This window comes from Caloenas nicobarica, chromosome 17 (assembly GCF_036013445.1).
Source record: "Caloenas nicobarica isolate bCalNic1 chromosome 17, bCalNic1.hap1, whole genome shotgun sequence".
Lineage (NCBI taxonomy): Eukaryota > Metazoa > Chordata > Aves > Columbiformes > Columbidae > Caloenas > Caloenas nicobarica.
In genome coordinates, this window is record NC_088261.1 from 1524397 (window position 1) to 1541035 (window position 16639).

Consider the following 16639-nt stretch of genomic DNA (forward strand, 5'->3'; position numbering starts at 1 on the left):
AGAGCAGGTTTCCCAGGACCACGTTCAGTCAGGTTTTAAATGTGACCAATAACGAACGAACTAACCAAAGAATAATAGTAAAACAAAAATTTTGGATTTCTGGTCATTCATTTGTAGTGTTTGTTGTGTGGTTTTTTTTTTTCCTTTTAAGTGCCTACTGCAACTTCGTCTAAACTAGGAGGTTCTGCAACAGATCAGAATGACCAGCTGCTTTGATATTATAGTCCTTGTGCAAACAGGAAAGTCAATGATTACAGCAGAAGTGACTATTCTTGGTCCCGGACTCCTATCTGGGTTCAGATATGGTGTTTTAACGTTGCATTTCCTATCGAAGTGACCCTTGCTTTGTCTTCTTTGTTTTGCAATAGCAGGTATTAACCTCGAGTTTTGGGTTTTTTTGCTTCTTTTGCCCCTCTTAGCACTGAGAGCCCAATTTGTACGAGCCATGGAAGAGTCTTCGCAGCCCCCTAAGCCCCTGGAGATGAACCCTCACTCTCGCTTCATTATTGGCTCTGTGTCAGAGGATAACTCAGAAGATGAGACAAGCTCCTTGGTGAAACTCGATCTGCTAGAGGAGAAAGAGAGGTCTTTGTCGCCCGCGTCTGTCTGCTCGGATTCCCTTTCCGATCTGGGACTCTCTAATGCTCAGGATGGCCTGGCAAGCCATATGAGGTATGGATCAAATAGTACTGCGTTTCAGCCTTCTGTCTTTTCACCCCATCCATTCCAAAGATAATCCAAAGATTCGACTTGACATCCAGGTTTGGCCTGATGTGTTTTTGTTGTTCCAAGACATCTTCTGGCATTCTGTTTCAAAATGACTGCTTGTATGTTCATCTGTATCAAAACCTTCTGTTTTCCGTTGGTTTTAGTGAAATATCTGCCTGAATTCCCCAAGCACCTTTCAGACAGCTCAGCTGTTGGGTGTTATGGTGGGCTCGCTTATCCCGTCTGCCTTGCGTCTTGGCTTTCAGAATTGAAATGTGCTGTTTTCACTCGTATGTGTTTTAGATGGGCCGTGTTTGTTGAGAACAAGGACGTTATTTGCTCATTTGTCTTTGTGTGGGATTTGCCACTTTATAGGTAGCCAGCAGGACCCCTGGCTAAAATCAATGACTCCATATTGCTTGGAATGTTTTTTGTTTTGGATAGAGAACATAGTGCTGATAGTCGGAGAAACCACTGGTGTCGTGCAGAGCGTGAGAAGCCTGGGCTCGGTCTGGGGCTGCTTGCAGGCAGCTCGGGAGATGTTGGCTTCCCCACCGCTCCGCTCCTGCTCCTCATTCTCTGTGGCTCAAATGAACTGTGAGTTTGGGGTTTTGAGATCATGGTGTTAATATGTACTTGCCAAAACGCCTCCTCATTTTTATGTTGTTGCTGATTTGCCTGCCACTAGCAGGATGTGCCCATTGGGATTTTCTCTGTTACAGTCAACGCATCTTGGACTTTTCAGTGTGTGTACAGATCACAGTTTCTTGGTGGCTGAAATGTAGTTTTGGACAGTGTCAAAAGCCTTCTGAACATCTGAATTCACTGCAGCGATTGACAGTCCCCCATTTGCAAGGCTTTTTAGCATGTATGGAAGGAAACGTATTTCTGTTTAGGAAGGATTTGTCCTTGACGTCTTCCAGCTGGATAAAATTTAGTACCTTTTTGTCTGCTAGTTCCTTACAAATAGGTTTATGGTTGGTTCTTCTGATGCTTTTCAGTCTTGGACTCTCCCAGCAGATTCTCCTGGTGGTCAGAACCAAATCTAGAAGAGCTTCCTCTTGACCTGCAGTCTCTGCCTGCTTTTGTAAAAGATGTCTTCCCATCCCAGGAATGAACAGGACAGTCTGAATCCCACTATATTTTTACTGAACAATCCCTCGCTACCTTTACTTTGTTGCTTCTGAAGAAATGGTTGGTTCCAAAAAGGCTTCTGGCTTTTACTGTAGATATTTCTGTGACCAGCTATCTTTTCAGCTTGGTCTTCTATTTTGCTGGTTTCTATGCATGTTCAGATTAAGGAAGTTTAATCTGTCCTTTTATTGGCGTTCCCTTCCCACTGTAGGGAGGCAGCCTCTGAAAACAGAAGACTCCTTGGGTTGGGGCAGAAGGGGACAGTGCTCCAACTTTACAGAATTGTTGTGGCCATACTGATGGACGTATTAAGCCAACTGGCAGTAATATAACATATAAAATCTTAACGCAAATTTAAAGAGGATTACCTTTCCAATGGCTGCCAGTTTTAATAATTTGGCAGGACAAAAGGTAATTTTGAAGCAGGAAAAGATCTAGCCCTGTAACTATAGATGTTTTAGCAACAGAAGAAGCTGGATGAAAACACAACCATTAGCGTGGAAACAGACAATAGGAGAGCAAGAAAATCAAGCAACTTCTAGGACATGGCCTGGCGCCGGAGCTATAATGCAATAGGTGTGCAACCTTGAGCACCTCTGTTGTAACTTGCTTACTTTGGCACTCTCTTTTGAGGGTACTTGACTTTCAGTTAAATTGGAGAGAAATGCCAATTCAAATAATAAAAGTTACAGTATTATAGGCTGTTTTTCTAAGATAAAGATGAGTTGGAAGAGTTTTCCAGGATGGTTGTCCCTTTCATCAAAATATTTCCAAATACTGTTTACAGATAGAGAACCAGAGACAAAGACAAGTTCCCCAGCTTGCCTACAGTCCCTCTGTGGCAGTGAACCGGTGGAACACGGGTGTTCCTGCTTCCAGCTGCCTTTTGCTAATCGCAAAGACACAACACGCTCTGAAGTGACAAAGATAAATTAATGGGGAGTTCTGTAGTTTGACTAATGGGTCAAAGAAGGTGCAGGTCCAAGGGAGTGTATCTGTTTGAAGAAGTTGCCAGAAATCTTTCCATTTGCAGGTTAGTTTCGCACAGGAGATTTTGGTCAGCTGAAGACAGCTTGTGTTTGAGCGGAGTGGCTTTGCTGCAGAGAAGTCCTTCTCAGGGAACAATTCTGTCTGAAGTTCAGAATTCAGTCAGCTGAAGAGGGTTTGTGGGTGCACCTGAACTGTACTTTTCCCTCTTCATAGAGCATGTCAGGCAGTAAGTCTGTTGCTCTGGTAGCTGGAGAAAAGAGATTCCTTCTTGCAGCAGAGGAGGGCTGGAAAGTAGGGTTGTCAGCCAAGCAGATTGTCACCACTTCGAGGAGCGCTATGTCAATATTAAAATAGATAATTAGAAATGCTCTTCCTTGGTCACCAGCTCTCATGAACTGTCCTGTTTGTGCTATTTTGTAGCAAACTCATTCCAGTAGAGGCCAAATTACCATCTTTGTGAAAGATGCTCAAGCCTCTGATGCCATGACGGGGGTCTTGTGGCCGTCGTGCCCCATGTGGGATGGGGTCACCCGAGAGCCTCCGTTCCCGTGGTGACAGGCATGGCTGTTTCTCTCTTGCTCATAGACCCCTGTAAGAAGCAACACTCTGTTGCCATTCTGTGAAGCAGAGCGGTTCCAGCAGGATGTTTGGTGCGTGTCCAGTACCTGAGGTTTGCTGGTGTCTGTCCCAGCTGACACACGTTGCTTGGAGCCCTGTCATCTGCTGGGGTCGTGGTGTCCGGTCGATAACTCCTGCCCCGAGGTAGCAGCCTGTGTGCCAGCTCCTGTTTCCTCCCCGAGCACGCGGAGTGTGTGTGTGCCCTGCTGCTCCATCTATCGCCTTATTGATCTTGGTAAGCGTTTATGCTCTTGCTAAAGACAGTCTTGCTGGGACAGGTTGTACAATAGAGGCGTCCATACCACTAGAGATCTATGAAGACCTTTGGTTGTGCCAGTTGGCTACTACTATAGAGGATTGAGAAAGTCACACTCTGATAATGAACTTTAAATTGCACTGTGGTACATCAGCACTTAACAGAAGTTCAGAGAGTCACAGAATGGCTTGGCTTGAAGGGACCTCAGAGACGATAGGGTTCCACCCCCTGGCCTTGAACACTCCAGGGATGGGAGTTTGCTTAAAGAATTGTTCTTGACTATTGCTAAATTTAATTCTTAGCTTCAAAGATGGTGTCTTGTGTCAAATTCTTGTTTAAAATAGAATAAACCCTGCATGTCTTCTGGTGTTTATACACCGGGGCTCTGGTTTCATAAGGAATGAAACGTGTGGATGAATTCACCTGACAATCCACTTGCATCAGCTGAAAGCCGCATTTTTTGGAGTAGCTCGTCTGTTACCTCTGATATTAATCCCGCAGAGACATTAGCCCGTAGTACCTAGCAGTGTTTGGACTTCTCAGTAAATAGTCTCAACAAATTATTGAGATGCTTTAGAAGAACTGATCATCTATTAAAGTAATTTCGGAGGAAGAGCTCGGTTTCAGTCTGGCCAGCGGTGTGTTCAGAATGCCCAGCCTGGCGCTGGGACCGGCTGCCTGGTAGAAACCAGTCATAGAGTGGTTTGTACCAAGTGCTAAAAGGATCTTTTTGAGCTTGTTTTGAATTTAAAAAAAATGCCTTTCCACTCCAACTGTTTCTGGTTAGGAGATTACACTATAGAGCATTGATCTTGTAAAATTATAAGTGCCGCTGTAATTTTATGCGTTTTATGCACATCTGCTTTAGTGTCTGCAAGGCTGATGTTTTCGCTGCTGTGTCCGAGCCTGGCCCAGCTCCATCAAAAAAGATTATTATTTTTCTGAGCAGATTCTTCCCCTTGCAGGCTCTGGGGCTGAAGGCTGCTCCTCTTCCTCTGCGGTCGGTGCCATCGGTTGCCATGGTGCTGCTGGTTTTTATGTTGGGCAGCTTGCTTGGCTTTGCCATTAATGAAACTGGAATTGCTGCTTGCTGAGACACCTTCCTTTGCGTATGAGCAGTTGCTGTTGGCTCAGGAGATGGGGGAGAGCGATACCGTTGCATGTTTCTGCAAGTTTTTGAAATAGAGCTGCGCGTCTTCAAGGAAGCCCTGCCAAAACAAGGGGGTTAGTCTCCTTTTATTACCGGTGCTGCCAGAGTGATGTTGCCATTTCTATTTTGAACTTCAGCCATGTGGAGTGAAAAGTTGAATTTCCTCCTGTATCTATTGGAAAACAGGAAGCTTGTAAGGTGTTTGGGATTCCTGGTGTTTCTGGTTATATGATAACCTGTGGATTACGACTTTTATCTTACCTGAAAGCTACTCTGTTTGGTGAACAAATACACTTTAAGAGACTTTCATCTGCATACCTCTCAGAAGTAGCTTGCTTCTTATTTTGGTGAAACAGACATTTTACTCCTTTTGACCTCAGATAACATTGGAAATGTCATCTCTAAATTAATAAATTTGTAGGGAGATTTTGCAAAGACTAGCTGGCTGGGATACCACAGCAGTGACGGTGTCTCCTACTTGCTTACTTATCTGATCTTCCCGATTGAAAAGATAACGAAGCATACTTTGTCCCCATCAGGATACTTCAGGGCCCCCTCCTGTATGTTGCTGGATGCCCTGGCTGTTCACCCAGGTTGGGACATGCAGCCAAGACACTCAGAGACAAGAGATTTGCAGAATCCCAGCCTTGCCAAAGGCTCCAGTTCTGTTCCTTCTTGGTTGCAGAACCATCATTTACTGTGGTCACCGACTGTTACCTTGGTGGTGGGGCTGGACCTGGAAAGCGTGAGGCTGTTCCTCCAGGCACATGTGGGATTTTCACAAGGATGTACCAGTAAAGATCTTTCAGTACTTGGTGGTTTTAGGGACTGGAGTGTAAATTTGATTTAAATGTGGCTGCTTATTTGGATTGACGTTTGGATTTACTGGGTATTTTTGAGGGGTGAAAACTTGGTGCACTTAAAATCTGCATCAGTTGCAGCTGTTGGTACTTGGTTATTTGAGAGGAATCTTAGGAGCTTGTGCTGGTCTGAGCACTGTAGTTTTGGAACCAAAGTTAGTGCTGTAGGCTGAAGACCTGCCTTGGTGGCCGGTCAGATCTGCGTTAGCATGAAAATGAAGTTATTTAGCCCGGGAGTAGAGGAGGGCTGTTCTTTTGGTTGTTTTTTTTTTTGGTGCCGCATCCTTTATATAATTTCCTGGAATCCTTCGGCTCAGTCCTTTGCCAGAGCTCGGTCTTTTTTTTTTTTTGATGTAGAAGTTGAAGCACTGATTTCCAGCAGCATCTGCATTCAGGGCAACTGTTCTGTCTCTTTAAAATTGCAGGCAAAAACTGTCTCTGAATAAGCACCGATTGCTGCTTCCTGGTGTCCGTTCTGCCAGACACAGTGACCCGTTTACTCCAGCTGCAGAATTCTGCCATGCTGGCTGGAGCGCGGTGTGCTTGCTCTGCCTCTGCCTTTTGTGAAATAGGTTGCCAGGGCAGATCTAAAACCACAGCAGATCTAAAACTAGAGCAGATCTTACGGATGCTTCAACTGGCTTGAGTCCTGCCACCCAGATCAGATACATGTTCACATCAGCGCTTACATATTTACAAAATGTAAAGCCCAAATTGAGGAGAGCTGCCTTCTCGGCACAGCCTTTACAGGCCTAATCCGGGGGGGATGGATCCTTTCAGAGGGTGTGCGTGCTGCAGTCTGCTCGGGGCTGCCGTGCAAACACACCAGCTGATGCATCCGCTGTCTTCCGAATAAACGGCGAGGTGAGCGGCGGCGCTCGGCATGTCCCGGTGCTGGGATCGCTGCGGGCTCCTGGCTGCGCTGTGCGTCAGGTACGTGGCTCTGGCGGACGCTGTTTTCTCTTGGAGGCTGGAGGAGAACTGCGCAGGCTTTCCTGAGCCTGACAGCAGGCCCGGGCTCTGGAGAGGGGGGTGCTTTTCATACCGTATTTGCCATTTGGGTTCTGAGTAGTGTTACGTTTAGGAAATGAGCTTTGTAGAGCGCGTGTGTTTGGTAAGTATCGTATGACAGTGGCGCATCCTTGTGCAGAATATTTTTGTAGGGATGTTGCAGCAAACCGTGTCCATTGATTTCCCAGCAGTGGATTCAGCTGGTAGAAGGCACGATGAATGTTTTCAGTCGATGCTGAAGCTGCTCTTCTAACATAAAGCTGTGTGTACATGCAGGATTCGTTTCCCTGCAGCTACAATGGTCAGAAGCTGTTTGGATTGGGGGCTGTGGGTGGGGTTTTTGGAGCACAGGCAAATATCTGGGAAACCATTTTCACGAAACCTGAAAAATAAAATTTCAGTTACACTGTGTATAGATTTTAATCTCGAATCAGGACCAAAACTGAAGAAATCTAATGGAAGTGTTTTATTGTGAAAATGATGGAATATACCATTTTCTACATGAAACACATAATCGGTAGAGTCACTGAATGTCTGTTGGATTTCGCTGGTCTTACGAAGTGATGACCAGAAGAGAAGGTGGCGCAGATGTTATCAAGCAGAGTCTGTAGGTTTGAGTAGTTCTTCAAAGAGGAGCAAAGGCTGACAGGTGCGAGAGGCACTTAGTTACTAGGTAGATATATTATGTTGGGTTTTTTTCCTTTGTTTAAACTCTTCTTTCCCTGGTATCTTGTGTCTCTGCCTGGTGGTTTATTCCCCTTGCCTGCGTTCCTCAGTGCCACAGCGTGTCGCTGTCCCCTTTGCCCTTCTGCTGACAATGCCCGAAGAAATCGGATCCGCACAGAACGGTGTGTCTGCACTGCCCCAGACACATGGCCCTGGCTGCTGCTCTTATCGCCTGCACTATTCTTAGTTCTGTCTCCTGCAGTGACCTCCCCTTGGCCTTCACGGCTCAGGGTTGTGTGCTGTCACCATGTGGATGGGACGCTTTTCCTCCGGGCACTTGTTCCTTTTTTTAAGCGATCCCCTCCTGGGTGATTGTGTGGCTTTTGCTCCGACTCTTGGGACGTGTGTGCATCAAATAAAGACTGCGCTACCTGGATATGACCCTATGCCGGGACAGACCCACAGGTGGTGAAATTTAAAAATGTGATCCAGGTGCTGTGTCTAGTTCCGGTCCAGGTCTGATCGTCACTGTATTGCTACAGTCACTGCCCTTGCTTATCATTTCCCTGCGCCCAAATTTGCAGTTTACGTTTCTGCATGTCCTCAATGCTGAGGAAACGTTCCTCCTTTCTCCAGCGACGTCAGTGGGCCCTGCAGTACTGTGGCACTTTGCTCATCAGGATACCTGTTCTTACAGCACTTGGAGTGATCTCGTCTTCATTTTATAGGTGGAGAAACAGAAGCACAGGTGACTTGTGCAGGGTCTCCCAGCGTCCCCGCTGGTGATCAGTGCGACCTGGTGCCTTGTGTCTGGATCAGTGCTGTGCTCTGTGCTCTGCAGACTGTGCCTCTGACTCTCTCCTCTGCAGCCCTGGAAATGCTTTCCTTGTCGCCTCCCCAAAATCTGGTATTAAATCCTACGTGTTGTTTGAATTCTTCGGGCACATTGGCCCCTGTAGTCGCCCCTTTGCTCTCCCAGGTGTGGGTGCAGAGGTGCCAGCCTGTGCCCGCTCCCCGGAGCGCGGGGTGCACCCAGCATGGGGAGCGTGGACCGGGGCTGCCCGCCCAGCTCCTCGGTGCAGCCGGAGCTCGTGTGGCAGCCGTGCAGCCGCTGTCCTGCCCATCCCAGCATGGGGAGCGTGGACCGGGGCTGCCAGCACCGCCGAGCATCACGTGGGCTGCAGCCCCGCCGCTCTGTGTGGAGCTTGGTGATGTAACCCGCAGATTATTTTCTCTCATTCCTGATGAGCTGCTTTCTCCCAAATGCAGGGGAGGGAGGGAAGCTGCTCCCCTCTCCATGCACGCTGCGTCACAGGAAGAGTGACTGAGAGAGGGGTGGTGAAAAGCAAGGGACAAAGGTCAAAAGATTTAAGCAATCTGGGATGTGCTGCTGCTTCAAGAACCGCCTGAGTGCAAGAGGCTCTTTGCAGCTTTCTCCTGCTGGGCTTTGAGCTGCAGTATTGAAAAAAAATAAAATAGCAGCAGCTACACTTGACAAGTCATAAGCAAGCCTGAAATCTGTGAATTCCTTCACTGAGACAGCATGGAGGATTCTGCAGAGCAGAGTCAGGAAATGAGATATCACATGCTGCAAAGGTAAGAGTTACAGCTCTGATTGTCTCCTCGCAGCAGCTGTCTTGGACCGAGGCAGTGGGGCAGTCACACTGGAAATGCATACTGAGATTTTTTCCGTGTTAATTTTATCCTCTGAAACCTCGCCAGTTACCGTGAGGTATCTGTGCACGCAGTCTGTTAGAAAGGTGCTGGAATACATTTTAGCTGGGGAATCAGTGTTTAAAAAGTTTGAGATGCTGCACAACTTCTAACCTCTATGAACTGGAGGACAGATGAGCATTTTGAAAGTTCCTCCATAAGAAAGCAGTGCAGTTGTGCTGATTAATAGGGATGACTGTTAGTAACTCAGCATTTATTCTCTTTTATTTAGAGCTTGGTGTTCTTTCTTCCTTGCTGCCCAACTTCTACCTCATCTTACCCTGCAAAAGGAAAAAATAACTCTCCTCTTTTGATTATAATGTGCAGCCTGTGGTTATTAGTAAAGAAACTTAATGTTCTTGGTATGCTTACTGTCACAAATTAGACCGAACTATACTTGCTTATAAACAAGTGTTTGTGTGTGATTCTGGATGAAGAACCTTTGGTTCTGTTGGCATTTTATCTGCAGCAATATCTTTATATGTGTGGTAATTTCAACTTGGCAGGATAGTTCCTATTCATACGTGTTCACAGATTCTGACCCCAAGATTTTTATCTTTTTCTATTTTTGTTGAGACTGCTCTCAATAACCCTGCAGTGAACAAACCAGTCTCACTTGTGCTGTGCTCCTTCCTTGCCATGTGGATTCTGACCCTCTTTAGATGCATGAATGTAGCAGAGATTCAACCTTACCTACACCTTTCCTCTTTTTGTTGCCTGTTGGCTCCTGTCCTTGAATTCCTGGGCTGAGATTGGTGAGCGTGGCAGTTTGTGAGCTCTTCCTGGTAGGGACAAGTGTAAGTTCACTGGCAATACCTCTGAAGTGCAGTTCACATGTCCAGCAGCAGCTGGGGCAAACTTGGGGGCTCCAGACCTCACCTAGGGATGAACCTCATGGGTGCAGCTCTGGGCTACCTGCCCTTGGTGGCCGGGTTTATCAGAGGAGACCTCGGGATGTTGTCCATGGCTTGTCCTCGGGTCGGTTTTCCCTCTGTGCCCTCCCCCAGCCATTCCAGTCATTTCTGCCGCGTCCCAGCCTGTGTCCCACTGGGGTTGCTCAATGGTGGTGGCTCCTCGACAGCCGATGAGGCCAGAGGTTCCTGGTGGGGTTCCCGCGGCCGAAAGGCGACCAGCAGCACCCGTGGGGTCCTGGGGACAGACCCTGCCCGTGGCACCTGGCTGCTGCTGGGTGGGCTTTAAATGCATTCCCAATACTCATCTCTCCTTCCTGCAGGAAGGTTCTGTAACCCCGCGTGGTGGCAGGGCTGAGGACCTTGGTGTGTTCACGGGAAAGGAACCCGCTGGGATATGCACACTAAGTACAGTAAGAAAAATGGGTCAACTGTGGGGTGAGCCGAGAGGTAAAGCTTCAGGGGCTTTACACTAAAAAATCCCTTGTTGTTTCCCCAGTAACGCTGCGCTATGGTGGACACGCAGTGTGACGAGTAGGCCCTTGCTTTTCTGTTCAGTTTCCTCTCCCAATTTCAGCTTTGTAAATTTTAGCAAATCAAATCCTGTAGCGCATGCAAAAAAAAGCAAAGGGTGATTTATCTGTGTTATTTCTGTGGAAGGTGAAGCGACCGTCCCATTCCCACATAGAAAGGCAGCGGCAGAGCACAGAGCTGATCTCGTCAGACGCAAAACTGGCTTCAGTGTTTGTAGTAGAATTAACATGATTAATTTGTCCTCTAGCTCTCAGAACAGCTGAGGAAGATATTGCAAGACTAGATGGTGGAAAATTCTTGGAAGATTATTTTAAGTAGGCAGGCTCAGGGTCTCTCCTTTGTACCTGGAGCTGTGCTGTGGCAGGTTTTCCTTGCGGGGTCTGATCTCAGTAGCTTGTTTGACCAAAGCCAGAAAACACGGTTGTCATTTTCCAGCTTTTCTAGGTGAACTGAAAGCAATGTAGGGGAGCGTTGTTGTTCTGTGCTGGGCAGCAATATAAGGTGAACATCTTTTTACCTATTTATATATTGGCATAACTGAAATTTCTGCAGATAGCCCGGCTTTTGCAGAGGGATGACTGAAAGGTAATTAAAAACCAGAGGCCCAGGCTGTGGTGGTCTGGAGGCAAGGACTGGTTCTGCTTGGCTGCTGGGGAATATGCTCAAGGGGAACTTTACAAATTTTTCACGTACCCTCTGGTATTTGTGTACATCCGCACTGCCAAGTTGCTTTTTTCTGTCTCCACAAATTCCCTTAGGCCCAGCATGTCTGGTTTGCACCTTGTAAAGCAAGGCCGGGACAGGAAGAAAGTTGACGTGCAGCGGGATTTCACTGTGGCTTCTCCTGCAGAATTTGTTACTCGTTTTGGAGGGAATAAAGTTATTGAAAAGGTAAGTTACTGACCTTTTTGGCTATAGCATATTGCATTTTGTTCCCTTCTCTTGAGCTATGACTTCTCTCTCTCTAAGACTGTACATTGCAGATACCAGAATATTGATATTCCTGAATTTGAAAGTTGTACTTCTACCTGTAATAATTCTGTTTCCATTTTATTTTATGTATGATAAATAAACATCCCATTGTTTTAGCTTAGTGTGACAGGAAAAACAAAATGGAGTGAGCCAGAGTGCTTCTGCTGGTCTAGAAGGATTTATAAACAGATATAACAAAAGTAGACTGGAAAAAACACTAAGAAATGTACTTAAAAATGGGTACTCGTTTAGTGGATGAGGTCTCTTCCTCTCAGGCATCAGAAGTTTTACCCACTCGTTGTGCCTGTTCTCATGTGTCCTTCGCTCTTTAATCCAATCAAAGCATAATACATTAAAATCTTTATGGTCGAGCAAGAACTGGTTTCTGAATTGATTGATGGGCCATTAAATGTTCCTACTGAATTGAATGCTGGCTAATGAACCCGCACAGCCCCAAAACTGGACAAAGAGTCTGCAGAGAAAAACTGTTTTCATAATTGTTTAGTGGTTTGTGCTATTTAGACTCTGTTCCATCTCTGTTTCTCGTGTGCTCAGGTCCTGATAGCAAATAATGGCATTGCAGCAGTGAAATGCATGAGGTCCATCCGCCGCTGGTCTTACGAGATGTTTCGAAATGAGCGGGCCATCAGATTTGTGGTCATGGTGACTCCTGAGGACCTGAAGGCAAATGCAGGTGAGTTGTAAAGATGATTGAAGGTGCACGAGCTTCTCCTGGCACAGACCTGTGTGCCCGCAGGGTTGTGAGAAGTTGAACGGATCTCCACTGCATCACGGACTGTTCTGTCAAGGGAGGAGATTAAGCACTTCCAGTACTGTAGATTTAGGAAGTTTTAGACCAAGTTCCGTGTATTAGATTTGCAATCTAAATGAGACCTTCTTTGTGTTTGCAGAGTACATTAAAATGGCAGATCACTACGTCCCAGTTCCAGGAGGACCGAACAACAACAACTATGCCAATGTGGAGCTCATCCTTGATATTGCGAAGCGGATTCCAGTGCAGGTGAGAAGTGCCAAAGACGGTTTTCAAAACAGAAGGTAACACTAAGCAATCTTCTCTTCTCAAATAACAAGCTGTATTTGGGGAAAAAGACAGGTCAAAGAAATGGAAGTTACAAATCTATACTAGCACCAAAAGGCAATGCATGTTACAGTGCGGTGGGTTCCCAGCAGGAGTATCTGCAGGAGACAGAGGGTTCCCATCACCCCTTCACTTCCCTACACTTAGCTGCTGCTGCAAGATGTTGAGAACTGCCTTTGACTTGTCTACACGATGCGAGACCCTGGCCCTTCAGATTGAGCCTGCCCTGTGGTTCAGGGGCTGCACTGGCTTCTGAATGTCATGAGGCTGTTTGCCATGAGGAAAAGAAGGACTTGAAGTATCTGCACTCTTTCTATGTCTGCTTGTTTTACTAAAACAAAGAGTGAATTCTGTTATTTTCTTGTGCAGGCTGTATGGGCTGGCTGGGGCCATGCATCTGAGAACCCTAAACTGCCAGAACTTCTCCACAAAAACGGGATTGCTTTCATGGGTGAGGATGTACACCTCTGATCTAATGTCTAGACCTTATTTTAAGATGGGTATGTTTAGTGAGATAGAAAATCCTGCATTTGAGAGCCACGAGGTATGGTTTGCAAGTGCAAGGCTGATGATGTGTTCTTTACAGCAGTCAGACCAACATGCTGTGCTGTCTGACAGTGGCTCTATTTCCTGTCATTGAGGCTAGCGAAACTGGATAAGGTTTGGACAGACACGGGAAATAGTTCTTGTATGGGAGCAGGGGCAAGTTCTCCAATGTATCTTTGAATGTCATGAGATACAAAATCAGAAGAGATTCCTGTTAAAGCAGATTATTTCAAAATCTGAATGTCGCTGTTGTCACTTTAAAGAGGGTGTTTGTAGTTCAGTTTTATGAAAGGGTGGAGTTTTACATGAACAGTGCATGGTCTGTGATCTGGTTAACAATGTCGTTAACCAAGTGCTGAAGATGTTTCATGCAGTAAGCCTGAACCACATGGATCGGAATATTGGATAAGGTTTTGGACACGTGCTGTGTTGAAAACTGAAGATGGACTTGTGATAAAAGCCATTGTCTGAACGTAGCCTGGGGATAGCGGCATCACCTTCTGGCTTCTAGCAGATCTTTTTATCTGCAGTGGGTTGAGCCATAACCGCAGAAATACTTTGGACTGTTGAAGAGGAGTAGATTTAAAAGCTGTATTTTAATTCCAGTTTAAATCTCATACCGATCATACACTACAGTCCGATGCAAACCACATTTCAAGTAAAATCAGGGCACTGAATTATTATTCCGGTAGCATGTGATGCACGCACCTTGTGCCAGTTCCTGGTACCAGCAGGCCCAGCTCGAGGGCACACGGACAGAGTGGCACAAGTGCCAAGACTTCTCTAACAGGATGGGCACTTCACAGGCCGTTGTGATGTGTCTGTGGTTGCGTTGCGGCAGTTTCAGTTGCCTTTTCCTCCTCCTTGGTCAAAAGTACTCTGGTCTGTTTGCTTTTGGTGTCCTGGCTGATACAGCTCATGCTCTGTTTTGGATCAGAAATGTTAACTGGATACCAGTTGAGATGTGACACTCAGCAACCCTGCCTGGAGTGTTTGTTTATTCCTCTTACATGGAACCTGAATTAGATTTCTGGACATTTCCCTAATGTCTGGTATCTCTTGTGTCTCTCTCATGCATTGGTTTTGCTCTTTGCAGGTCCTCCAAGCCAAGCGATGTGGGCCTTGGGAGATAAAATTGCGTCTTCAATAGTGGCTCAGACTGCCGGCATCCCAACCCTTCCTTGGAGCGGCAGTGGTGAGAACGAAATTGCTCTGTATTTATCAAAATCTTCCTAATCTTTTTTCAGAAACATATCTAATCTTTAAGAAGTGTCTGTGGACAAGAAAATGTTCCAAGTGATGTTCCATCTGTTTAGGGTTTCAAATTTGTATTATTCAAGGCTTAGACATAGTGTCTACAGTATACATGGATATGTCAGGCAAAATGTATGTGTCGTGTAACATGCTGTTAGTCTAACAGTACAGCTGTAATATCTGGCATTTCTGCAGTCTCTACTTTTCAACCGTGTAGTGTGTAGTTTTGGAGCACACAGACAAAACTCTGCTTCCATGGAAACTACGCAGTTTCGAAAGACTGTAAAACACAGTGCGTTTCTCAGAATTGCACAAGGGAGGAGAAGGAGGATATAATCTGTTGGATTAAGAGATCTGCTCCCCAGAAAAAAAAAAAAAAGAGATGTTTGTTAACATTCTACATTCTCTCTTTTGTGAATGCTCCCAGACTGGTTCCTTGTGGAACTCTGGCTGCTCTTCGTTTCACCGGTGTCTGGCATATGTGTTCTCGCTGAGCCTTGTGGCAGAATGCGCTCAGAAGATCGTGCTTATATTTCAGGTCTTCGAGTGGACTGGCAGGAAAATGATCTTCAGAAGCGTATCTTGAATGTTCCTCAGGAACTATATGAAAAAGGCTACGTGAAGGACGCTGATGACGGACTGCGGGTAGGTGGCCCCTATTTTGGAGGTACCTGAGGTCGTGCTGCATGCTCGCCTGGAGAGAGAGAGATGTTTGATTTATCTTTAATGGGAGTACAAACTAGAAGTAGACAGTCTGCCTCACAGAACTGAGTCTTGGAAAGTGATCTTTCACATACCAGCTTTGGGCCCAGCCTGCAGAATTGGGTGAGAGTTGGGAGAAGGAGACAAAATACGGGACCGAAGTTTTATTTCATTAAGAGCTCTCTTTTGGTTTTTGTTTAATGCAGGAAGAAGGTGTTTTTAATAGAGACCCATGACCTCACACTTGGTTTCATCTTTTGTTAAGTTTCAGTTTGAGGAAGATTTCTAGAATAAGAAATATTCCTGGCACAATACGGGATTTGGGAGTTTTCCTTTGTGAAGAGGGGGGGTGGAGTGTATGATTTTTCCATCTTACCCAGCTTAATGATTTTCTGTATTATACGAAAGCTTCTCTGTGAGTTTGTGAATTTAATGGCGTGAAGCAGTGACAAAAGATTCTGTGTTCACCTCGATCGGCTGGAGTTCTTGATGGTCACAAAATCACTGCTGATTTTTCCAACTACAGGCACCCTCTCAACTGGGATATTTGATTTCTATCCCATTCACGTCTTGGTTGCTAGGTAGAGTCAGACATAGAAGCTTGGACACAAATCAACAGGGAAATAATGATCTTTTCAGTGTGATTCTACTGCCTTTTGGTACTTACCCGTGTTTTTCTGCCCATCTTGGTCAGGCTGCTGAGGAGGTTGGCTACCCTGTCATGATCAAGGCTTCTGAAGGAGGAGGAGGAAAAGGAATCAGGAAAGTTAACAATGCAGACGACTTCCCCAACCTATTTAGACAGGTAACTTTTCCCATTGATTTGCTCTCTTGTTCTACTTGTTCAGGTTGGGTGATTCTGAGACCACCCTATCAAAGATGTTAAAAATGACTGCATTATGTGTCAGAGCCTGTTTAGTTGCTCTGGACCACAGGTTGGCGGTCTCTTTGCTCTGTATGTTTGTAGGATTATAATATATCTGTGTATCCAATACGATTGTCAAATGCCCAAACATCATAGGAGATGCAGAATAAATCCAAATAATGGAGGGCACCTGCAGTGTAACTCAAAAATGTTGAGGGACACAAGCCTTCTTTAGTGTATGGGTTATCTGGGAAAGCTGAGAGGAGTGGCAACAGCACTGTAATTATATACAAGCAAACACAGGGTGTTTTCAGCCTTTAGTGGCCCATGCAAGATATTATGGATGTTTCTTGCGTAAACACTTAACTTGGGATGATGGTCACCAAGACAAGAAGCGATGTGCCTGTTTCTGTGCTGTCTCTGCCGCAGGTTCAAGCAGAAGTCCCGGGCTCCCCAATCTTTGTCATGAGACTGGCCAAGCAGTCCCGGCACCTGGAGGTGCAGATCCTGGCGGACCAGTACGGCAACGCCATCTCCCTCTTTGGCCGGGATTGCTCCGTGCAGCGCCGCCACCAGAAGATTATTGAGGAGGCACCTGCTTCTATTGCCACTTCGGTGGTGTTTGAGCACATGGAACAGGTAAGGGTGGC

At 46.0% G+C, this 16639-nt stretch overlaps 1 protein-coding gene across 9 annotated transcripts in view; it reads left to right on the forward strand.

The window, feature by feature from the left end:
- ACACA (acetyl-CoA carboxylase alpha) overlaps nt 1-16639 on the forward strand; it is a 121936-nt gene that overhangs the window by 15956 nt on the left and 89341 nt on the right. For all 9 annotated transcript variants that reach the window (XM_065646888.1, XM_065646895.1, XM_065646894.1 and 6 more), the window contains 9 exons: nt 420-672; nt 11310-11442; nt 12079-12217; nt 12435-12544; nt 12992-13073; nt 14265-14363; nt 14961-15067; nt 15819-15929; nt 16419-16628. In XM_065646888.1, coding sequence (XP_065502960.1) covers nt 446-672; nt 11310-11442; nt 12079-12217; nt 12435-12544; nt 12992-13073; nt 14265-14363; nt 14961-15067; nt 15819-15929; nt 16419-16628 — 1218 coding nt within the window. In that variant the 5' untranslated portion in view covers nt 420-445. The remainder of the gene's footprint in view (nt 1-419; nt 673-11309; nt 11443-12078; nt 12218-12434; nt 12545-12991; nt 13074-14264; nt 14364-14960; nt 15068-15818; nt 15930-16418; nt 16629-16639) is intronic.